The 26,665-nt window shown below is 36.4% G+C and overlaps 1 protein-coding gene across 1 annotated transcript; it reads right to left on the reverse strand.

Moving 5' to 3' along the window:
• On the reverse strand, positions 1-26,558 carry HDAC2 (histone deacetylase 2). The gene is made up of 14 exons (XM_002922788.4): positions 26,280-26,558; positions 16,444-16,556; positions 15,245-15,362; positions 13,124-13,198; positions 12,375-12,513; positions 10,183-10,324; positions 7,121-7,213; positions 6,932-7,040; positions 6,339-6,479; positions 6,008-6,116; positions 5,041-5,171; positions 3,733-3,888; positions 1,024-1,081; positions 1-371 (listed from the first exon to the last, which is right to left on the reverse strand). The coding sequence occupies exons 1-14, from the start codon at positions 26,329-26,331 to the stop codon at positions 341-343; spliced, it is 1,467 nt and encodes a 488-aa protein (XP_002922834.1). The 5' UTR covers positions 26,332-26,558; the 3' UTR covers positions 1-340.
• Between the last annotated feature and the right edge of the window lie 107 nt (positions 26,559-26,665).

Here is a 26,665-nt window from a genome sequence, read left to right on the forward strand (position 1 = left end):
TCCAAGTACAATTTTTTAATAAAGATAATTACAAAAGATGGAAAAATCAGCTCAGAAAGGCCAATTACTTCTTTAATCAGTTTTTGACATAATAACTCACATCAATTTTAAATACTATCACATAAAGCATGGTGGAGAAAAGAAATTTTGCTTCATAATTAGAAAACTCACAATAAAACTTGCCAAGAGAAACAAAAACAAAAAAAGCCATTTTGAAAATAAATACAGTCCATGCCAAAGTAGTATAAAATGAAGCCAGAAGTCTTCAAAAAGAAAAAAATTTTCTTTCCAATATTTTCTCACTCATTTATGGTTTCTGAAATTGGTGAGACAATCAAATTCAAGGGTTGCTGAGCTGTTCTGATTTGGCTCTGTTAAAAGAGGCAACATAAAATATTAAGGTCCTATAGGGTCATGCCCAGAAACACATGATAATGCCTTGTTTTTAGAGTACTGACTCCCTTAATCTTTCCAGTGATTTTACAATCTATTCCAAGTTATCCTATAAAGGCTAGCACAAAATTATACGTGGTCAAGTATTTATACGCTTTCTGACAATAAAAATCTCAATTATGATTTTGCTAAACATAATTGCATTATGAATTGTGTTATGCTAGCTCAGTGAATAAATTTATCCAACTGAACACAAAAAATTCACACATACAGAAATTAAGAGAACCAGGAAAAGATCACATAAAGTTAATAGCAAATGGTTTCAGATACATTACGTACAAGAGTACAAACTGATTTATGTTCAGTTATACAGTATTATTTCTAGTCTTTATCATTTTTTAAGGCAAGTAACAGATGAACAGCCAACACATAAACTGATGGTTAAGATGGCATCTATTACCTTCTGCACCAATATGGACTAAAACTTAGAGCACCTCATACAACTTACTGATGCTCTCAGGCAAGTTCAGTCTAGCACTTCTTAAAAGAATACACACATATACACCCAAAGTGAATGTATTTATTATTTTTATAGTATATAAAAATTACTAGATAAGGAATACAATTTACCCTTTGGTATCTGTTTTTTCACCACTACTGTCCTTGGATTTATCTTCTTCCTTAACGTCTAAAAACAAAAATTGGGAAGAGATTGAAGCCTATTTTAAAATATATATACATTTTAAAATATACTTTACTTAAAACATAAAAAGCTGTCATATACAATCTTACTATCCACGAATTCAGTAACTACAGAAACTTTGCTAACAGGTTCAAGGAGGTCAATGTAACAACATAGGTCCTGCCCTTCTGAAGTTTTGTTTCCCTTGTACTACAATATTACAGCTCGGATAGTGCTGTGGAGAAGTTCAGCCTACAGACACAAGCACAGCACTGAGGGAGGCTGGGAAAGACTACCACACAGAAGTGACATATGAGGTATTCCTAAGAATGAACAGCTTTTGGGTGGGAAAAGGGATGAAGTATCCTGAACAGAAGGAAAACTTAGAAGGATTTTGAGGCAAGACAGAATTGTTTTAAAAGATTTTATTTATTTATTCATGAGATATGGGCGGGGGCAGGAGGCAGAAGGAGGAGGAGGCTCCCAGCAGAGCAGGGAGCCCGATGCAGGACTCCTAGGATCCTGGGATCCCGACCTAAGATAAAGGCAGATGCTTAACCAAGACTGAGTCACCCAGGTGCCGCAGGCAAGACGGAGACTAACGGGTTAAAAGTAAGAACTAAAAGACCACTGGGACTGAAGTATTGTGAGAAGAGAGGAGAATTAGGTAAGGCAGGTCCAGAGCACAGTAGAAGCTAAATCCTACTGTTCACACCCCTCACTTTTAACCCTCACTGTATAAGTCTTCATCATTCTAATAAAAATCAATAAAATAGTAACATTTAACACTACAAACTCAAGATTACTAAAACGAATTAGCCCAAATGTGCTGTATTTCTTTAAAGAAGCACATGAAGCGAAGTTGTGAAGCAATGACCTGACTATTAATAAAGATATTTGATTATAAACACAATGTTTTAAGCATTCTACATAGACATTTCAGGGGGACTGGTCTGACTTACAATACAAATGTGTGTGACAATAAGGATACTATGACTTTTTTTTCGATAGCTGGCTTAATTTTGGATACGTAAACTCAGTAATACAAAGTACCAAAAAAGAATTGGGAAAGGGAGGAAGAAAAAAGAAATAGCCCCAACTTTAGGTTCTGATTTACAGATTTTTTAAAAAGGGTTTCTATGGTAACACTTCTTTACGTGTAAGACAAAGGATTTTAAACTGGAAGGTGTTAGAAGAGGAGCCGCCATAAAATAATATTTTTTTCATTATCATTATCAGCAGAAGTTTAGAGGAGATTAATCCACTACAAGGTCATTAAGTCAGATGAAAAGGTACTCTCATTTTTAGCTAGAACAGCAATGAAACACAAGTAGCACCCTAGTGAAGGTGCTTTCCCATTTGGGGGGATAAAAAAAGCACAAAAAAGCTAAAGATTTTTAAAATGAGAAGAAACTTCAAAAATGACAAGAATATGTACTGATGGTGAAAGAAATGAAAAATACTAGAAAAACCCTACAGCTAAAGCTAAGCCCTCCTTACCTCAAATATAAGTGGAATTTCTGGATGTCAATCAGTATGTAAGAGCAGACTGGAGCCATCACTGTGATACATTCGAGAGTTAAAATAAGAAAATGGCAGAGAATGGGAGCCTACAGAGGAGTGCATCACGAGTAAAAGAACAACTGGAAGTGTCAGATATGCTGGGGAGTCCTAAGCTCTCTAGTAAAAAAGAAGAAAGAACATGATAACTAGCTTACTCATGAAACTTCGATGTGACAGATATAAGGAAAAGGATGCTGGCCAAGTATGTCTATCAGTTTTCCACAAGCTGCAGGGTCAAAATTAGCAACCAACTAAAACTCATGTTCACCACCCTTACCCGTATACAGGTATCAGGTATCCATTCAATCAAGAAATGCACAAGTGGTATGAATATATTTAAGATACTGTGTTCCCTAACCATGAGCAGCTCAATCTAGCATGGAGGTACATAAAATCCTGTAACGAGGCATTATACGTTAAATAAAATGACCAAGGTATGTGTAAGCACTCTGGGAACTCAGATAAAAGATACTAGCTTCTGGTGGTAAATTTACAGGCTAAAGCATCATTTTATCCAAAGCCAAGCTAGCAGCATTTTTAAGTTATGGCATCAAAGTATTATACCTCCCTCCTCCAACCCAGCTTCCAAATACCTTATCTTTCCTCAGAGTTTTTATATTTTCATCAAACAATTTCTGAGCAAAGTCTACTCTATTAGCTTTCTCACAATGGTGAAACTGGTCTAAGGATAACTCTTCTTTCGTGTCTTATTCCCATCAAATAGACTTTAGGTAGTTAAAAGCTATCTCAGAATTTGAGCTCTGCTCAGACTACAAATGGATCTACAACCACTTTGTCTTCTTACCCAATCTGTATCATAGTGTGATGTTTGCTATTTTACACCTATGTCAGCAAGAGAAGGTAAGAAGGTTTTCTAGATTATAAGAGCAAATGTGACTAGTAACATTAACAGAGTTTTAAATAAAGGGTTTAAAAAGTAAGCACCACTTACCACAGGGAAAAATGTCATCTACTTTAACATAACCACCCCTTTAATACTTGTGCAACTGACTTCAGGATTTCATAAATAATTGCAGTGAAGCTCATTTTAAAAACTTACAATTAAAATACATTTGCCAAAAAATAAATCTGACCTGCTTTTTTGTCCTCTGTTTCCTTCTTGTCTTCTTCAATTCTAGCTTTCTTTGCTCCTTTCTTATGATCAGCCACATTTCTACGTCCTCCTTCTCCTTCATCCTCAGAATCTGAGAATTCTTCATCACAAGCTATCCGTTTGTCTGAGGCTCGAACTGATTATTAAAGATTTTAATAAAAGTTGACAAAGGCAGTCACAGGTTTTATAATTGTTATAATACACTCATGTACAAAAGTACCAACAAATTTCCACATCTAAAAGTACAGGGTAACTGATGCTTAATAATCTTAAGATTAGAGCTGAATGCACAGTTTGTTCAATACTGAAAATTTAGATTTGATCTAGGAAGAAGTAATTCAAAGAAACATAAAAAACATTTGGGGATCTCAAAAAAAAATTTAGAGGGAAAAACTATGTTTTATTAATAGAAGGTGTCTTTATCTAAAGAGTGACCATTTATTTCAGAGCTAAAAGGAGATGCAGATAGACACTAAAAATATCATTAATACCAAGTATGTTAGAAGGACTACACCACAACAGATACCATTATGCTACAACTCTAGCAATCAATATTAAGTGGAATGAGAGGACAGGGAATCAAACTGAGGGTGCTTAATGTTACTGAATCCATTCTCCTTTGGGTAAATGGCATTACTTTCCAATTCACATTCCCAAATTTACATTTTTTTTTTTTGAGAGTGTGCATGCACAAATGCATGTGCGGGGGTGGGGGGAGGATAGAGAGGGAGGGAGAGGGAATCCCAAGCAGCTCTACACCCAGTGTGGGGCCCAGTGCGGGGTTCGAGCTCATGACCCTGAAATCATGACCTTAGTGAAAATCAAGTCTCAGATGCTTAACTGACTGAGCCACCTAGGCACTCCTTGATCATATATATAGAGTCACATCAACTAAAAACATGATACTCAAATCAGGCTTTAAGGCATAAGAAAGTTAAATCTAAGGGCGCCTGGGTGGCTCAATCAGTTAACTGTCTGCCTTTGGCTCAGGTCATGATCCCAGGGTCCGGGGATTGAACCCCGCCATTGGGCTCCCTGCTGTGTGGGGAGCCTGCTTCTCCCTCTCCCCCCCCACACTTGTGCTCTGTCAAATAAATAAATAAAATCTTAAAAAAAAAAAGTTAAAATCTATGTAAGATTAAAAATGGGGAAAAAAGGACAATAATAGTGTTCTCATGAAACATAACCCATAGTGAAGTTCTTGGACCACTAAAACCTTTAATTAGTTGTCATAATTTTTAACAAATCAGAAGAATGTAGTAGAATACACATCAAAGCATTATCTTACTAGAAATTCTCTTATCCGGATCTTCTCCATCTTCATCTCCGCTGTCTTCATGAACAGCATCTTCTGGAATAGCTTGCATCTGGACGCCAGGTGCATGAGGTAACATGCGTAAATTTTCAAATAAACGCTGTCTAAATTACACACGCAAATTTATTAGACAAAATTCATTTCTTTTCAAGTTCCTCTTAAATGTAAGAGGAAGCATTAGCAAAAATTTCATCTTTTATCTGACTTACCCTATGAGTTAATAACATAAAAGCATGATACTTCACAGACTATCATTAATCCATCTAAATCCTCAAAATTTACAACATACATACTATTTCATTCCCCATTTCAATGATGAGAAAATATAAGCCTAAATGCAAATTAACCTGCCAAATGTCACAAAACTAGTGTGTGACAGAGAGAGAGAGGACACAAACTTGCGTCTCTGTACTACAATAGCTCTCTAAACACTTTGTTCTTGGGAGGGGCACCTGAGTGGCGCAGTCGTTAGGCATCTGCCTTCAGCTCAGGGCGTGATCCCAGAGTCCTGGGATTGAGCCCCACATCACGCGTCTCTGCTGGGAGCCTGCTTCTTCCTCTCCCACTCCCCCTGCCTGTGTTCCCTCTCTCGCTGGCTGTCTCTATCAAATAAATAAATAAAATCTTCTAAAAAATAAATAAATAAACAAACACACACTTTGTTCTTGGAGATAAAGCTTTACCAAAATGTTTCGAAAAGGAAAATTTCACTTTCATGTAAGGCAAGTATACAATTTACTGTGCCCTTTGAAATTTAAAAATCCATCTTAATAGAAAATGGAAACATTTTTGAGCTATGAAATACATTTTCATTATCTCAGAAAAAATAAAGAAATCCATAATCTTAAGGTTTCAAATGCTTTTGAAAAAGACAAAGGAAATATCTGATATATAAAAATAAAGATGAAATGTTTATCACATCAATTCAATGATCTCTTACTTTATCTTTTCCATATATTCTGGAGTGTTCTGGTTTGTCATGTTTGAAGGACTAATATGCAGTTTGAAGTCCGGGCCAAAATACTCAAAGTAATCATTATATGGCAATTCTATTAAAAACAATGAAATAAAGTGACATATTAAAAGCTCGGTTTTCACACAAACCCATGCACAAAATCCAGATTCAAGCTGTGAAATATTCCCCAAGAAAACTTCTAAAATAAAGTGACTGCTCTCCTATTTACATGGTTTGGAATCTACTCTAACCATCCATCCGTTCATCAGTATATATTGACAATTCCATCCAATAAAGATATCATAATAATACTTACCATTGGGAATCTCACAATCAAGGGCAACTGCAGTCTCGTATGTCCAACATCGAGCAACATTACGAATAGTGTATCCACCCCCCCCAAGCATCAGTAATGGTAAATTGAAAGTTTTCACAACTTCTACACATTTAGCATGACCTGAGGAAAAAAAAAAGATTTGGGTAACAACAAATCTAAGTATTTTAAAATAAGTTTTAAAAAGATAATAAATGCAAACTAAACTAAAAATAAAAACAAAATAAGAGAAATAAACAGTTAGGTTGCATGTTATTTGAAGATAAATACCAAAAGAAGCAACCAAAAACACCTAAAATGGCTGCCTTGGCTGGGATTGCAAAAACCTTTGTATTCATGTATGTATGTATGAACAAAATAAAAAACAACCAAATTTACTGAAACAGCATTAATTATAGTTATAAATATCAATTCCAAATGCATACATATATTTGACAAAAACCAATGAAAAATACAAAACATGTGGCTCTGTGTTAATATAGTAGGCAAAAAATTATAATGATAACTTTTATGGGAAGTTCTAGGAGAAAAGAAAATGCATGTTCCTTGGACTATCACCCTTTAGAACTGCTTACCTTTGACTGTCAGATTGAAGCACCCGAGCCTGTCACCAGATAGTGAGTCCGCACCACACTGGAGCACCACAGCACTGGGCTGGTACATTTCCATCACCTTTGAGATAATCTATGTACAAGATAACACATGTTACTGTCTGTAAAATTATTTTAAAATTCCATTTTGATTTTGAAAATAATAATACTTACAGGCTTAAATATCTGCCCATAGGATTCATCATCTATACCATCTCTCATTGGAAAATTGACAGCATAGTATTTGCCTTTTCCTGCACCAATATCCTGAAATACACAAACAGCTCTTAGAGAATATCTGAGAGTAAAAATGCTTGACATGTTTATTAAAGTATTTTTTTACAGGATTAAAAAACTAGGTAACAATTACCAATTATGAATACATCTTTTAGGTTAAGAAAGGAAATAATACAGAGTAAGTGTAAATTGCAATATTAATGGGTTGTTTTACTAAGCTGAACAGAACTGATTCAAATTAATCGGTAATGGTTATTTGGAGAGAAAAGAAATTTAACAATTAAAGGCAATATTACATTAGACCAAGAAATTAATCACGAACAGAATATGTAAGACAACGTTATGAGTAAAACTACAGAAAATACTCTAAGCCAAAGAATCGTGCAGGACAATTGTCTCTATAATGCAGAATTCCTCTTGTGGCTCACATTCCGGTATAAGTTTATTTATGATGAAAGAAAAGCTCCTACTTTCCTCAAGTTTTGACAACTGCAGACTAAAGCACCAGAATCCGCTCTTTAATTGGGCTTGAAATAAATTTTGTTTCTACTTGTTGAATAAATACCACTCTAGGCATTAATACTTCCCAAAGAAGCAAGGGAAATGGAGAACCGCATTCAGCAATATATACACACTTAAAATACATAACACACACACACACACACACACTACATATACTGTTTGTATATATTATGCATGCATAGATACATGTGTGTAAATGTACCTGAGTGCAAACACACATATAATTCCTAGAAGAAATGGTATGGCACAAAAATTGCTACAAAACAGTTCTTTCACTGCAACACTTAAGAATTGGCAGTAACTGATTCTTATGTGTTTTAAATTAGGTCTCAGTACACATGAATCCTTAGGATTACTAATGCTTTTGTATAAGACTCCCTTTATCTCTCATATAATGATCTGAGCTTGATTCATTTTAAAAAAGCATAGTTTATCCTTCAATATTAGAGTTATCATGACCCAACTGCCAAAGGAGAAAAAAGTGGAATTACATATCTCCCCCAGCAATTTTTCTTGAAGAAATCTAAATCTAAATGTTTATATGTTTGTATTTACAAACCATTTAGATGTGGATAAACTAAAGCATTGTGAATCCCTAAAATCCTGCACTAAAACTAAACTCCTAGACTATACTTTGACACAAAGATTTCAGAATACAGAAAGTTGGTCGGCACTTCTCACTCTAGCCAAAAGTTGGCACTTCAGCTGCCGCCCTTGTTACACCAAACTTAATCCCTTCCACTTCTTATTCCTCAAACGCTACTTTATCATACCCCCTTTTCCTCTACTTTAGACTCCTGATCTAATAAATGCAAGCAGTTTTAACAAGGATCTAAGCTCAAAGCAGCTTTCTTTTCTAATTTAGAATGAATTGGCAGGTAGAAAAGGGAATGTTTAGTAAACTAACATCAAAGATACACACAAGTTTTATGAAATTCTAAATATAACTCCAGGTATAATGACTGATTTTGATTTCCTTACAAATTTTGGGCACACTTTTATAATAACCAAAGGGAAAATATTATGACGACATTTCATATAGTAAGCGTAAAATCTTTAGCGAGTAAAAGAGAATTTAAAAGTCATTCTAAAATCTTTAAAAAACACCCATTTTCCAATAATTTCTAACAACTTCAAACAGTCATAAGAATACTGTCAGAAATGAACACAGAGGCCACATTTTACCATTTCTGAGATTAGTTAGGTTATATTGAAAAGAGACTTTAAGCTTAAAACTGGGAAGGTTTTGCTGAATTTCCACTGAGTACAATGGCTGTCGACAAAGGAATTCTACTGGTTTAGAGTAGTGGTTCTCAAACTTTAGTTAGTGGTTCTCAAACTTTAGTGTGCAGAATCAGTTTCTGATGCCTAACAGTATGTTCCTGGGAGCTGCTGATACTGCTAGTTTAAGAGTCATATTCTAAGAATCAGTATATAAGTTAAGACCAAGGGGAAAAGGCACTGAAGGAGCAAACAGGCATGGAACTGAAAATATACATTTGCAATTTTAAAAGCCACATAATTTAAACTCAAATAAACAATCGACCTTCTATCCATTTATAAGTAAAGAAAAATTTCACCATCACAACTCTTACTGAAAGAGCACCATCTTGTGGCCAAATAAAAAAAAATTCATATTTGAAATATAAGGCCACTCCTCAAACTTTTGGTTAACTACATACCACAGATATGAAAAATAACCTTAATAAAATAACTTAGAATACTGAGTGCCGTGAGAAGAGAAATTTCCCATATAATCCAGGCTGAATTAAAAACGGCTATTTAAATTTTTGAATAAATTTCAACAGGCACATGGTTTGGTTCAAGAAAAACTAGCGAAGTGAAAAAACTTGAGGAACTTTGTACAAACAAGAACTGACCAGTGGTTTTCACACACATACGATAAAAAAAGCACTGAATGGAAGAAGATAAGAGAAATATAAAAGAAATGCACTTAATGTAATAGGCAGGCAGGATAAGCTACAGTATTCTTTCTCCAAATGGTATAGACTACAAATTTCAGAAGCTTAAGGAAAAAGATTTTAAAATAAGGCCTATTAAATCAAGACTCATCGTAAAAGGAGCAGAGTACAAGAACCTAAAAAAGACTTAGTATTTTCTTCCACCAATTTTACAATCAACAGCAACGTTGGCTACTGTCAAGTAGGTTTTGAAGATGCAAATAAACATCTAGAAAACTTCTTCATGCTTCAGGGATGTTCAAAAATAATTATTCAACCAAAGAAAAATGGCTGAGCAAAATAAAGTCCTCTCAGTTCTCATTAAATGTTTGCTTATAGTCAACAAAAGTGAATTCTAACAAATGTTATATAGCATATAAAATGACTCAATTCTGCACACAAGTTTCTAAATGAATGACTCAGGAACAGTATTAGTTTAGATACATGATTATTAGCTTCCTCAGTTCTCCTAATATTTATATCATAATACTTATTCAGGCAGAAATTCAGTCTTACCCTCAAGTCTCCTGTTCCAGGAAAGTATTCCCCATATTTATGGAATGATACAGTCATTACACGATCTGTTGTATAAAAAGCTTCTTCAACACCATCACCATGATGGATATCAATATCAATATATAAGACTCTCTGGTGATACCTGAAAACAAAGCCACCAGTTAAGTTTTTAAGAGGTTTTAAAAGATGGGAAGAACCACCATGGGTTCAGAAAAACTATTTTTGAGCTCTTGCATTTCAGAATGTTTAATCCCCTTTTTTACTTTATTTCCAGCCTAAGAGACCATTCAAACATCTAAAGTTACAAGATTGAGCCTTAGATCTTTAAGTCCTCCTCCCTTTAGCCCCAATCTTGGTAAGAAAATATATTTACTCCCCCTGTAAAATCTGCCCAGTTCTACATGTTTTAAAAACATACTACCTGTTTTTATATATTAACAACTGAAGATTATACTGTACTTACACTATTATTACTTTAAAACATCTCTTTAGTAAATTTTCAATATTATAAAATAGTGGTTAGCAATCTATGGTTAAAAGCCCAAATCTGACCAACGGAGTCTTTTTGTAAAGCCTTGAGGTAAGAATAGTTTTTACACTTTTAATTCACTGAAAAGTAAAATGAAAACAAGCATATTTCATATGTGACAAGGGAAATGCAAATTTCAATGTCCATAAATACAGTATTACTGAAACATGGCCATGCTTATTTGTTTACAAATTATCTATGGCTTCTTTTGTGTTTTCAACTGCAAAGTAGAGTAGCTGTGACAGAAAGCACATGTGGTACTCTTCTCACTTCACGGTGCTGCCTGGAGCACTACAAATGCTGTGATGCAGTGACAGCGTGGACTGTTTTAAGAACCGTGTGTATCACCGTACTGTGACGTCTTCCTACTAGTACATACCCGTGCCAAAACAAAAGGAAATGAACTTTAAATGTCATACTTTTATGGCATGGTGAACTGAGAATTATTTTGTTATTAAATTAAATTAAATGGCAGCGCTTTGTGTGTTTGCTACAGAATGATACCATCACTATGTTGAAGAATCATATAAACTGACATTATCAAACTAAGCACTCATCAGAATATTCTCAACTCACAGGATAGCACCATTCAGCAAAGCTTTCGGAAGGGAAAAAAAAAGTGGAATGTCTCATCCTAGTAGACTTTCTTCACAAAAATGATAAAAAAGTGGTTAACCAAGTAAATTTCTGAGTGGTTCATAAGTGGCTTATCAAAAGTCAATTAATTAAATCGTGATTGATCACACCAGTTAAAGAAATATGTCTAAACAAATTAAGTTAAAACGTGTTTAACGCTATAAGCAAGTGGGTAAGAACCGCTGCTCAGAGATGAAGACACAAGAACCAAAATCAATAGTGAATTAAAAACCAAGGCAAATAATTTCAAGTGGTTTTCCTGGGCTCTCAGTGAGTTAACTGAAACATTTTAGTTGTTTATCTGAGGAGTTAGTATCAAATTTTAAATAACTGAAAAATTAGTCTCTATAAACAGTATTCATGGAATAATTACAGGCAAGAACATTTTTGATACTGAGAAAAAACTAATTCACTACAATCTGAAGTGGAATCTGCTAAGACATGTTACAACTGATAATGGTTAAAAAAAAATGTTGTAAATTTCCAAATTCTTAAGTCTCTCTATAGATCTAACTCAAACTACAGTCAAGGATAACTTTAAAACTAACTCCTTTAGTAATTTAGAGATAATTATAACCATTAGTAGAGAACAAAGCCCCATTCCATGTGGAAACCAGGCAATTAGCTAGACTCAATGAACAAATTTTCTTAAACACAAGATTTCAAATTTTTGCCTTCAGAAGTTAAAACTTACAAAATGTTATTAGCACATAAAATTCCAGGGTTGTGTCATCTTGCATGAGTTGAAACTGTAACTTAAATCTAAATCTCCTAACTACTTCTAGTTTTTTTAAAGGGTATTAAATGAGAGTTTTAAGCATGTATATACATTTCTCATTCTTATTAATCCAAAGAATGGGAAAATGTCCTGTATTTCTACAACAGTTTGCAATGAATCCATACAAGACTCACCAATGAACTATTTTTAACCTGCTGTTTCTTTGATATATTTTTAAAAGTTACAGACTTGTATCGTTTTAATTAAAACTTTTTCACGTAAGAAAAACAGCAACATAAATTAACTTACTTTAGTAATTCAAGGATAGCAAGTACAATATCATTAACGTAACAGAATCCTGATGCTTCTGATTTCTTAGCGTGATGTAATCCTCCAGCCCAGTTAACAGCCATATCAGTTTGTTGTCGGTTTAACTTCACAGCCCCAGCTAACAGACAAGACAGGGTAGACTTTGAAAGTGTTTAAAATAAAAAAATTAATATAACTAGACAAAAGCCCTATAGGAAAGAGTATGCCATGTATAAAAAAAGTTTAAAATTACAAAAAGATAAGGATCATTGGAACACTAACAACAGTTTCTCCTTAGATAAGTATTATCCTACAGCTGTGATCTGATTAAATAAGAGTATATATGGAAAGTGGCAGCTAGAAGAGAGATAGAGAGAAATCTCTTAAGTGAAAATACAACAGAAGTAAGAAAAAGTTCAAGTCATTATGATCATAAAGCATGGGGTTTATTTATTTATTTTTAAAGAAAAAAGGTAACTACTTTTATTTATTATTTTTTTTAAAGTAAGCTCTACACCCAGTGTGGGGCTTGACCTTACAACTCCCAGATCAAGTCACATATTCCATCAACTGAGTCAGTCAGGTGCCCCAATAATGTGGATTTTTAAAGACAACTGTACTACTATAAACATAGAGACTACTTTTTGTTATCAAAATCCACTACCACTAAAAACTTTTGCTTTAAACAAATAACCTAAAAGTTACATACAGATTTAAATCAATTTTAAGATCTGAATCAGGACACTTACCAACCGAGCCACCAGTTGAGAGCTGACAAAACTCAAAGAGTCCATCAAACACTGGACAATCTTCTCCAACATTAACTGTGAAAGTTGGATTTCAGTTAGTATCCATTCTATGAATTAATGAAAAGATTTTCTTCCAAAATTTGTTCCTTACGAATACTTTTTTATTTGATGCAATCACAGAACACACATCATAGAAGAAATCTAAACTTTGCTATTTAAAAATACAATTTATCATTTTATCCAAGCTAATTAAAGTGCTATGCATGAAACACCACCAACAAATCTTACCAGGATTATTTGTAGAACATCTCTGCTCTATTACTAAAAAAATTAATAGCCATCAAAATATAAAAGGCATTTGATTTATTTAATTAAAACATGCACTTAAATTTTAGGCATTTCTCCTTAAACATACAATGAATTAATCAGGATTCTAAAAAATTTAAGCAACTTTAATTCCTTTATGATTTATTTTCTCTAAAACTCCCTAAATGCACAGAACATCCATTAACTTTGAAATGTATTTTAGTGAGTACTAAAAAGATAAAGCAGCTGGTTCCCTACCCAATCTTAAAGGATGGTAAGAATTAACTAGGTTCGTAACACCCAAGACACAGAAGGAAGGGGTATAAAAAGCACAAGGAAACGACATACAGATACATGACACATCACAATATACTTAGTTCCTTAGTACTGACAGGATAAAGGGACACATTATGTACATGACCCATTCTCAGCCTCTTCCCACCCCCCAAATTATAACCTCTTAAAAAATAAGGGTAATTATTTTACAAGCTTTGTATACCCATAATTTATCATCACTATAATGAATTTTAGTTTCTTACTGCTTAGATATAATCAAAATCTTAATTCAGTATTGTGTATTAAATCAAACCCGTTAATTCATTTGCCCTATCTATCCATAACTTTTAATCTAAGCCTGAATCTCCATCAAAAAAAAAAAAAAAAAAACCAGGGATAAATAATATGTTCTATTTACATTACAGCATTTTATTGAGTAAATGAAATAATCTATAGTACAAATGTATACAAAGTTCTACAAATAGTATAAGATGTCTAGCAACTATGCTTTAGTACTATTGAAATTGTTCTTTTTAAAAAAATATCACTAAAGACTACAGAGTCTACAGAACAGAAATACTGATGAGAATGAACTTCAGTATCAAGCTTTAAAAAAACGCTGTTCCAATCATTTTAGGATGACATTTTGCATTTCACTTTCAAGCCAACCAACTGCTAATAATAAAACACTTTTTATCTTATAAACAGAATACTATATAGAAGAAAATCAAAAGCTTCACTAACAAAGGGAAGGAACAGATTATATATTACAGTCACATTAACTAAAGCACACGAATAGAAGAAATTATCAGGCTAAGTCCAATCGAAGTGTGTGTGTGTATATATATATATATATATATTTTTTTTTTTTTTTTTTTTTTTTAAGTTAACAAGGGACCAAAACAAAGACAGGTCTTTGGCAGTCTGGCAGACCAAAAGGCTTTGGGTAGATTTTTTTTTTTAAAGATTTTATTTATTTATTTGATGGAGGGAGAGGGAGAGAGAAAATCTCAAGTTGCCTCTGTGCTGAGTGCGGAGCCTGATGCAGGGCTCAATCTCAAGACCCTGAGACGGTGACCTGAGCTGAAATCAAGAGTTCAGACACTTAACCAACTGAGCCAATTAGGCGCCCCTGTTTTTGTTTTTTAATCTAAAATAGCTCTTGGGGGCACCTGGGTGGCTTAGTTGGTTAAGCGTCTGCCTTCAGCTCAGGTCACACTCTCAGAGTCCTGGGATCAAGCCCTGCATCAGGCTTTCTGCTCAGCGGGGAGTCTGCTTCTCCTTTTCCCTCTGCCTGCTGCTCCTCCTGCTTGTCTCTCTCTCTCCTCTCTGTCAAATAATAAAATCTTTAAAAAAACAAAAACAAGAATAAATAAAGTAGCTTTAGTACTTTTACACTGACTTTTCAAACCAATAATTAATTTTAAAAAGTATTTTAGATAAGGCAGAATACCTAGATTTGGATAACTCTATAAGCTTCTTAAAAATACTCATTTATACTTATCAATACTAATATGTACTTTTAACATAGAAACGTACATCTCTGCATCTGCTTACTATACTCAGACATGTTATCTGGTCTTATTGAACGTAGAAATTTGATGTACTCATCACTGTGGTATTTTGTCATTTCTTCAGCAGTGGCTTTATGGGGCCTCTGTGAAGAAAAACAAATGTCAGAATTGTGGAACTACAATTGGTTATATCAGAGTTATCAAACACAAAGTATACCATTTCCCCTAATAGTCCTCTCAAAAGAACTAGGTCTGCCAGAACAAAATAAATTCCAAAGCTAATCCAAATTTATACCTGTGTGTTTTAGAAAACAGTAATCAATTCCAAAGCTAATTCCTACTCCTTTAAAAGCATTAGACAGGTCTGACCCCAACTACATATTAATCACTTCTTTTATTTTAGTGGAAATGGGTCAACACTTACAAAGTTGACTCTGTGTTCAGAAACTACTTTCTCTCATTTTCCATCATAAACATTCTGTTCTATATCCAGTGAGAATGAGACTCATTCTCAATTATAAGTCTTTGTTCACGATCTCTCTTCCTTTCCTTTGCCTATCCTAATTATCCTTGTTCCCAAGAGCTCAATTTCATTTATGACACACTTCTCCCAGAACGCTTCCACGAAGATCTATCCAATTCCTCTTCTGTAAATGTTTGTATCTGAAAGAAAGTAACTCATAGACACCCAATATTGCTAACTGCTTCAAGTCTTTCTCTTCTCCCCAAATAGGCAAGAATTGTTGTGCCTTGCATTTGTTTATATATACCTCCATCAGTGCAAAAACATTTAAGGTGGTCGTATCCTAAATGTTAGCTGTAACTGTGCATGCCCACTAACGCACTGTTCCGTATGCCAATAAATATTTGTAGAATTTTCTACGTAGTTCTTTTGTAATAGTCCCAGGTCAACTCTTCAGCAGCACAGCCAGGTCAACCACTACTGTAACAAAAATATTTTGTATGCTAAACCGAGTTGTTCTCCAGAATGTGAAAAGGTGGGGTAAGAGAAACTTTTAAAAAATGGTTGAGGAAGAGGGACAAGAGAAGTCATAGTTCCCACACTCTCAGTTTTCTCTGAAGAATAAAACAAAAAGAGGATTTTCTGTTTTATTCCAGACCTTTTCATCTGCTAAATGCACTTCAAAGAGAACAATAAACAAAGTTTCAAAGCAGATTAAAAAAAATTATCACTGATGAATATTCATCAAAAGGTATACTCACATATATTTCCATTTTTCTATATAAGCCATAATTTAGCAGCAAGTTATGGGTCATGCGGATTCTATGAGGTTTCATGGGATGACCCTGTCCATAATAGTAATTTCCAATATCACCTAAAATAGAAAAAAGACAAACTGAACAATACAAACAAGAAAATCTTCACAAATGATCTAAATTTATGTATGTTCATCATTAGAAGGCACTTACAACAAGATTTAAAACCTTAAATAATGATTTTAGATTTTTCAACTTTCAAACTGTATTAGAAAACCAAGATACTGCATACGCATTTATATGTGATAACTCCGTTAATACATATGACGTTTATTTATAGGTTAAAGCAAGCAAGCTTTTCTGATTTCCAGTTTACCAAAATTTTGGATTAGCCCTAATAAAATACACAAAAAGTAGTTTTACTCACTTAAATTGATCATTATTTTTTGTATTTATGAGCAAATTCAGATGCCTAAAGTAAATTCTGAGTTTCAGTTATTATTTAAAAATTTTACAGCAAATATTGCTTCTTGAATATTTACTGGCTTCCCAGAAATTCTTTAAGTTGGAATTATGGGGATTAAGACGTTCTACACATCCATCACAGTCTTTATAAGAGAAAATTTTTGGTAAATGAAACTTAGACCCTAAATAAAGTTTTGCTCTGGTAAGGCATACTCAGGACATTTTTTTAAGATAAGAAGGATATTCTGTCTCATTCTTCATGATTAAAAGTTGTAACTGCCAGCCTATCTCTCTATGACATCTTATATTACCAATGTCTTAAACCAAATTTTCACCTATCGAATGTCAATGAAATCAATACTTTTAGGTGATGATCCAGTGTTTTTATAATAAAGTAATATTAAGGAAACCCCTAAAAATATAGTATTTTTTAAATGTAACAAGCACTTTTTTCAACAGCCTGTATAAAATTAGAAATTACTTTTAGTATTAATTCTGGTCTTTAAATAAATAATTCCAAATTTTTATTAGGACAGTCAAGCTGATTTTAATAGCTTGAAGTTAATCATTCCAACACGTTTATATAAAAGCAAGGGATAAAGAATGGCATCTCCCCACCTTCAGGATAAAAAAAAAAATATTTCAAATCCTGCCTAAATACACACTTTTTTTTATTTAATAGAAACTGAGAACTCAAAAACCTGTGTTTCTTTCTCTTCCATTTATTTGATAATAGTCTGGGATGAACATTCCTACTTCCCAACAGGCCTATTTTATAACCTACCTATTTCTAAATACCACTACTGCTTGATTTTGTTGGTATACCGTTAATTTACTTAATTCTTCATTTCCAACACAAACTCTCTTTTGAAAACAATATATACAGAGTTTAAGGGAAAGTCACCTTCCTTAAAACAAGAGCCAACAACAAGGCTAAGACAATACAGACAAATAGCAAGCAGGGCTAAGGGGATGTGCAACATTCCTCTGCATTTATCACAATTCAGAGACTATGCGTGAAATAAACTACCTTTATAAGGATGGGCTGTAAAGCTCGTCTCTACATGGTTGGCACTACACATAGTTCCTTGAAAGCAGCCTGGTCTAAAATTCTTAAGGTATGGAAAGCCCACTAGAATTACAAGGCATCAGGTACCCAAGTTAATGCAAGGGAGGTATTTCTAAGTTATCACCACCACCAGAAGAAATCACGGGAGTTGGAATAAAACTAGTCTTCACAGAACTTCCAAATGTCTGTGTAAGATTTACTAACATGAAATGTTTTTAACATCTATCTCATTTTAAGATCAAATATTCTATTACAGACATACTGAGAATCCAATGGAAAGCCACAAATAATATAACAGGAAAGATGTCAATAACCTACAGAAAGGAGACTACAGTTGCAATTTCTCAGCAAGCCTGTTTAAAAAAAAACATGACGATAGCAGCAATTAACATTTATTGAGTGTTCACTAGGAGGTACTATTCTAAGCACTTCACATGTATTATCAGTTAATCTTCTCAATTAACCCTATGATGTAGGTATTATTACTATTGTTCCTATAGTGAAGAAAGGTGAGATGCAGCTGAGTCAGGTAACATTGCCAAAGTAACCTAACTAGCAAGCCAGAGGAGCTAGATTCAAACACACGCAGAGCAATGCAAACAATCTTAAGCAGTAGCTTCGAAGAAAGCAATGGCATTTTCAGTCACGAGAAAGAAATGGTAGGGAAAAGCCTGGCAAGAAAAGGATGTAGTATGTAATACAAATTTTTTTTTTTTAAAGATTTTATTATTTATTCGACAGAGAAAGAGACAGCCAGCGAGAGAGGAAACACAAGCAGGGGGAGAGGGAGAGGAAGAAGCAGGCTCATAGCAGAGGAGCCTGACGTGGGTCGATCCCATAACGCCGGGATCACGCCCTGAGCCGAAGGCAGACGCTTAACCACTGTGCCACCCAGGCGCCCCTGTAATACAAATATTTTAATAAAGGCTTAGGATATTTGTTAATTTAGAGAAAATGAATATAAGAAACTACCTATCCAATATCATGAAAGTAACAACTTTTTTTTTTTTTAAACCAATTGAGTCCTCAAATTTTGTTTGAGTATATACATAGCTTTCAACAAGTTTCTCTGCTACAATTAGGGGCCCCAGGCCCATCAAAAATATGGGCACTTCCTAAATGACACATGTCCACAAGGGGAGCTAAGCCAAAGATAAGTGCTATTTCGTTTATCAAGAATTCCTTCAAAACGTAAGGGGGTTATAAAAGAAACATCTCCCAACACTTTCTGGCTTAATCCCATATCTCAAAATTCTCTACAAGGTTGTTTTGTAGCCAACCATTTTTTTATTAAACATAAAATGTCTTTTCTCAGTTTAAGCACCTACAAATTCCATTCATGATTTAAATGGTTAGTAACATAATTCGGGCATTTTAAATATTATCTTGATTTTTACCAAAATACACAAAAATGCATTACCAAAGAAGCAAACATCTGGGAAAATTAACACAAGGTGGTTCCTTGAATACAACAAACTTTAATTATCAATGTGAAGAAATTACCATAAAGAATTAGTTATCTGCAAAATTTTAGAAATTGCTCACTCTTCAGAAGAAGCTATCAGAATGAAATGACTACTAAGATCTACATTCTCTTATCCAAAGTACTTAGGACTAGATGTATTTTAGATTTTTTTTTCAGGTTTTATAAATGTAGTAATGGGGGCGCCTGGGTGGCACAGTTGTTAAGCATCTGCCTTCGGCTCAGGGCGTGATCCCGGCGTTATGGGATCGAGCCCCACATCAGGCTCCTCCGCTATGAGCCTGCTTCTTCCTCTCCCACTCCCCCTGCTTGTGTTCCCTCTCTCGCTGGCTGTCTATCTCTGTCAAATAAAAAAAATATATTAAAAAAAAATAAATGTAGTAATGTTACATCTGCTGTATATTACGTGATACCCTGGGATCTGTACAGCATTCTATAATCAAACAATATTTTTGCAGCAAAAATGTGTGAATATTCACAGTAAGCAGAATAAAGATTGTAAGTATTAATTCAGATTAAGCTTTGATTCCAAAGGAGTTACAGATTTTTCTTCCCATTTTCAGATAATTTTGAATTTTAAGATTGCAAAATGTACCTTTACCCCTAAAGAGACACAGGCTACAAAAATTATCCAGAAAATAAACAAAACAACCAAAGGAAGAAAAACTATAGTATTATTTTCACCTTCCACACACTACTTACTTAAGTCCACCACTAGCTTAAACACTCTGGCCACTGGCTTCCATAATACCACTGTCCTGGACTACCCCATAGCCACTCTGCACCAATCTTGAAATATCAGGAGTTTCTCATGTTCATTCATTCATATAACAAATCAAGAGACTACCGTGCGCCATGCACTATTCTAGGTGCTTGGATAAGCCAGCGAACAAGAGTGATGCCCTAAAAATCCTCTCTCAGCAATAAGTCATCTAACTGTTCAATCTAGAAACTAAGAGGAGTCGTCCATCCTTTATTCTGTACCACCATCAACCAGCTCCAGCTCCATGTCTAATCCATTAACAAGTTCTATTTGTTGTACCCCCAAAACCTCTGTTAAATGGGTCCATTTCTGTCAGCCACAACCATTATATTTTATATGGACCAACAAGCATTCAATTCTTGCTTTCAGTCTTCATTACTCTTCACCATCCTTTCTCCACCTGAGTTACATTTAAAAATCCTTCAGTGGTTTTCTACTCCCTGAACCAAGTTCAAATCTCTTACTACAAAGTTTTTGTGGTATGGCCCTTCACTACCTAGCCTGGCATCCCACTGTTCCCCCATGTCTTCCTTTTTGTTCAGTGTGCCAAATCCTAACTATGTGGCCTTTGCAGTCTGCAATATCTTACAGGAAAATTCTTTTAAGGCTGGCTCATTCTTTTCCTGCAGGCCTTCCTTGAGTACCCTACTAAGGTCCCCACTCTTACTATCTAGCATACAGTTTATTTCATTCTTAGGACTTAAATAATCTTTTGTCCACTTGGCACACAGGGACTTTAAGCCCATTTGATACTTCTAAACCCAAAGTTGATTTCATGAACAAGTATAAACCAACAGTTATTAGAGAGGAATAAGACTTATTAACCAGTACAAACATCCTTATACTTTAACTTTTTTTTTTTTTTTAAAGATTTTATTTGAGAGATAGCAAGAGAAAGCACAAGCTCGGGTGGGGAGAGAGGGAAGCAGGCTCTCGGCTGAGAAGGGAGCCCAATGTGGGGCTTGACCCCAGGACCCTGAGTTCATGACCTGAGCTGCAAGGCAGAAACTTGAAGGCAGACACTTAACCACCTGAGCCACCCAGACGCCCCTTTATACTTTAACTTCTAAATCTGATCTCATCTATGTTTCAATGCTATTATCATTCCCTAAGAGATTACCAGTACAACTGTTTCCTTAAGTATTTGTCAACTGAAGCATTTACAAGTTTTTGTTGGGAAAAAGAAATAATTACTTAATACTTGTTTTGTTTTTTTTTGTATCAGTGCAAAGAGTTCCACTTGCATCACCAAAAGAAGGAAGAAAAATCTTCAAGTGCGAGGTATTGACCTCTTCTTGGACATTAAAATCAGTGTGGTAAAGGATAAGGAGTGGACTGAGTCAAACAGCGATACCAAACTATTTTCATCCATAAAATAGACAAAATGCCACTGATCCTGTCTGTAACTCAGAATGGTTGTAAGTAGCAGAGAGAATGTTACATGAAAGTGCTCTACCCATAAAAATAGGGTACTAATCATTTATTCACCAATAATTAAAAAAACCTTTCATTTTTATTTACATGGTAGAGAATACAGACATAAGCAAAACAGACTCTGTCCTCGTGAAGTTTATATTCTAGTGAGGAGGACAAAATTTAGGTGCTAGAAATAGGATAATAGTACAAGTGACTTACAAGGAGAAAAGCAGCAATGAGAATTAAGGTAATAGGAAAAAAGTCTGATTAGGTGAAATCTGAAGGAAACGAATAGTAAAGAATAGCTGGGGAAGAGGACCCAAGCATAAGAATAGCTGTTTTATTTGAGCATTACACCCTACTATGTTTAAATAATGATGTGCAATTAAGACTACTGGTATTTATGGTGGCACGTGGGTTGACTCAGTCGGTTAAGGGTCAACTCTGGACTTTGGCTCAGGTCATGATGATCTTAGGGTCGTGGGATCAAGCCCCATATCAGGCTCTGTGCTCAGTGTGGAGTCTGCTTGTCCCTCTCCCTCTGCTCCTTCTGTCCCACTTGCTCGTGTGCTCTCTCTCTCTCTCAAATAAATAAATAAAATCTTTAAAAAAAAAAAGACTACTGGTATTTATGAACTGCTGCTGTAATTCATTCAGCACTCTGATTTGCTGATTACCTGTTTTGGAAGAAAGGATTACCTATTTTATGGATAATATTTATACTACAGCTAAGAACCCATGCAATTTTATTAAAGGCTATCTACCGAAAGATGTTGGCATGGTTGTTACAAATAAAGGTCTAAAAATATCTGCCAATTAGTTTGCTGCCAAATAAATTCTTATAATCTCCTAGAGTAAACTACAAGAATACTGGGAGGCATGATCTTGGTAAATTTTATATTCTATCTTTGTATAGTGTTGAGTGCTTTTCGCTGAACCACTTGTCTCCAAACTTTATGATGCACCCTATCAGAAGAGGAAAAAATAGAGCACAGAGCAGTATCTACACAATCATGTAAATTATGCTTTTATTCAGCCCTATTATATTGTGTACATCATAAAACAGGCACTAAATGTGATTGGCCTAAAGCTTAATTCAAAACAAAGTACACTTAACATTTCTAGATAAAGTATTATAAATTATTTCTTTTTTTTAATGAAGGTTTTATTTATTTATTTACATGTGCAAGAGAGCAAGGGAAAGGGCAGAGGGAGAGAGAATCTCCAGCAGACGCTGTGCTAAGCACGAAGCCCAATGCAGGGCTCCATCTAAAGACCCTGAGATCATGACCTGAGCTGAAATCAAGTCTAACACTTAACTGACTGCTCCACCCAGGCGCCCCCTAGATAAAGTATCATAATTTGTGAGTATTGTAATTTGGACTAACACAACTGGTTTGCTAATTACATTTAAGTACAGAATTCAAGCCACTAGGTATATCATTTTACAGAGCAACGATAATCATGCAATACATACAAGATGACCAAGACTTAGAATTAAGTTTTTGAAAACTTTGGAGGTATGGGTCAATATCTACAGTAAGAAAAGTGAACTTCTTTTACTTTCCTCAAAAATTTAACTCATCCATTAATGCCTGAAGGTTCAGCTGGAACCAGCATTCCAGTCATCTAAAGGGTATAGTACTGAACACTAAAGCATACAGAAAAAAATACATGTCTTTAGAAGTTCCTTTCATTTGCTAGATAGTCTGTGTTGTCAAGAGTGTGCCTAATGGTCCCACTAAGCCTACAGGCAGGATTCCTATGGTTATAGGATCCACTACTTCATTCCTGTACTCTTTCTTCCTTCTACTTTCTTTACCAAGTTAAAACAAGACAATTTAGGCTAGCAGATTTTTAGTTCCAATCCAATCCACATTCTATACCTTCAAATCTCCCAATTCTTTGGTGCAGAAGCTGCTTTACTTGCATCTTCTTTCCTCCCCCCAAAAGAAAAAAAATACCACTACCTTTTTAAGCTGACAAAATAGGGTTTTTTAAGTTATGAAAATATAAGTTTTTGGAATTGTTCAAGGTTTAGTAAATATACTATCACATACTAATAATTAGCATAACGATCCCAACCCCTTTAATAATTTCTACAAAACAATTTAATTAGCCCCCCTAAACCCAAAGAATACTCCAAATGCAAGCCAACTAAAAATTCCATTCTAAAAATGAGGCATGAGCCTTAGACAAAAGGCATATAACCTAATGAGAGATTTCCAAATATTCAGTTATACACTGGTTTTGGCCATCAGTAAAGCAGCTGAATGGTCTATAGCAAAGTATTAAGCAGCAATCACGGGACTTGAATATTTCAAACTCTACCTACCAAGTCCACATCCTGCCTTGGGCATCCCATTCCCTCGGCAAACACTCATCATAAAGGGGCCAGAAACAAACAGCTATTCATAAAACTGTTACTTAAGTGTACCTTCCGTTCTACAATTCAAGTCTGGTGACAAGAAGTTAAAAGCTGCTTACTTCATCAGAGCCTATCACTGTCAATAGCAACTAACAGCTGCTAAGTAAGAGCCTTAGCCTCAGTTTCCCCAACTTTTTAAGCCTTTCTTTTACCCCAACTCGACAAGAATAAATCTCTAAACCTTAGGAACAGTATCATTGTAAAAATTAGCTCTCACACAGGGTTATTTACTTTCCAATTTGATCAGAATCCAGGGCTTGGGTTTTACCACTGTCTCATAATATGCATGAAAACTTAAAGAATGATTTTAACAAATATAAATTCATATTAAATTAAAATGTACTCCTATCTTTACTCCTCCAGGAGGCATAATTTCGATTTGTATTACACATATAGGTAGTGCTCTCAAAAAATGTTTTTAATGGGGCGCCTGCCTTCGGCTCAGGGCGTGATCCCGGCATTCTGGGATCGAGCCCCACATCAGGCTCCTCTGCTGGGAGCCTGCTTCTTCCTGTCCCACTCCCCCTGCTTGTGTTCCCTCTCTCGCTGGCTGTCTCTATCTCTGTCAAATAAATAAATAAAATCTTAAAAAAAATGTTTTTAAAATACAGCTCTATTTAATACTAGCCATCAACTATCAAAACAATTCAGATTTCTTCTGTATGATTTTAAGTTTTTCCACAAATGACACAGGTGGTCATTTTATGTAATCAGGCATTAAAAGATTCATCTTTGCTAACTGAAGTAATATGGTATGGCCATTTTCAAATTAAAATCAGATTTATTCTGACCTAGACCTCTAAGGTCTTTCCACCTAAGATTTTGTAATATACACATAATACACCATATGTAGAAAACAACTTCCAAGATTTGTATTGCTTCAGACAGATCAAGCAGGACTTACAGGTTATTGGGCCTAGCTTCTCGGTAAAATTTTCGAAATCCTTCTCTGGAGAGTAACCCAGTAGAAACTATTTACCAAATTAATGTCTTTGTGAAATCTGCAGAAGAGGTCACTACTCCATTTTCACAAGAAACAGAATTCAAGAAATTTAATGTTACTGCTCAAATTTCAAATCAGAGAACCCCTAAAATTAAATTATCTGATTCTCATAATTTACTGCACCGCAAGCTCAAACTTACCTTATTAGTGTACACCTGCATTACCCCTCAAAGTTTTCCTACACCAAAACTCCCAACACCTAGAAACAGCTTTCACAAGCAAGAGGCCAATGCTCTCCTAAACCTCCAAAGCAGGGTGTATTTCCTGATCGAACAAAGAGCAACAAAGAAGTGGGTGGTAACCGCCTCTCACAGAGACAAGCCAGAACCCATCGAGTCTGATCTACAACACAAGCAGTAACAGCTCCACGTTTCCCTAACACCGTCACATTTCCCGCGAAGACTGACTACCTCAAACTCGAAAACCCCAATTTTTATCGAGGAAGGGAAGCCTTTCATTTGAATCCTGAGAAAGTGGCGCTCAAAGAACCCGGTGAACAAAGGAGAGGGATGGAGCCCAAGTAAACGGCATAGTCAGTGTGTCCCAAGGCGGACGTGGGCCCCCACCCTCGGTTACTACTCGCCAGCCCCGACCCAGTCGAGGGGTCCGGGCTGAAGCTGGAGGCGGAGAAAGGAGCAGACGCAGCGGACCAGCCCCAGACGGAGAGGAAGGGAGGGGCGGGAGCGAGCGGTGACGGGGGTGGGGAGAGACGGGGGCTGGGGGCGGGGCTCTCGCGGCCGCGGGGCTTTGTGCGAAGTCCCGGCCGGGGTAGCTATTTTGACCCGGGGGGAGGGGTCGGGGCCGAAGCAGGGCACCCCCACACCTCCACCCCCGCAAGTGGCGAGCAGGAGAAGAGAGAGGGCAGGCCATCCCCTTGGCCACCTCCACGAAGACGGCGTAGGCCGGCACCGTCCCACAGGCGGGCCGCCTTTGGGGCGGCGGACAGTTACTGCCGGAGAGAGAGTGGCAGGGGGGAAAAGGGGGCGTCCACCTGGCTCCCGCTGCAGAGCCCGCGGGGGCCGCTCGCCGCGGAGGGGCTCCACCTGACGGCGTCGGGTCGGGAATGGGTTAAGATGCGGCCAGACGTCGGTCCCTCCTCCTTCCCACCCCTCAGCTCCGGCGCCCACTCGCGTCGGCGGCCGCGGAACTCGGCGCGGCTCCGGGCCTGGCGCACCAGCCCTGCCCACCCACCCTCCTGCCGGCCGGGCCCCTCACCATCGTAGTAGTAGCAGACTTTCTTCTTGCCGCCTCCCTGACTGTACGCCATGGGCTCCCCGGCCACCGCCGCCTCCGGGCTCCGGCTCCTCCTCCTGCTGCTGCTGCCGCCGCGGCTCGGCGGGGAGAGAAAAGGGCTGGGGCGAAGGTGGGGGTGGCAGTTCCGCAGGGAATGGCTGGCCGGAGGGAGGCGAGGAGGGGACGCCGGGAGGACTCGGTACCGCCCGGCCGAGGGGCCGAGAGCGCTGAGAGGGGGGTGGCAGCGGCGCCAACTCGCGACACTGGGGAGGGGGAGGGGGCAGCCAAACCATCTCCGGAGGCCTAGGGGAGGTGGGACGTGTCCACTGTGGCCTTCACGGGGGAGAAAGGGGTCCGACTAGAAAAAG

Source organism: Ailuropoda melanoleuca, chromosome 10 (assembly GCF_002007445.2).
Source record: "Ailuropoda melanoleuca isolate Jingjing chromosome 10, ASM200744v2, whole genome shotgun sequence".
In the NCBI taxonomy this organism is placed as follows: Eukaryota; Metazoa; Chordata; class Mammalia; order Carnivora; family Ursidae; genus Ailuropoda; species Ailuropoda melanoleuca.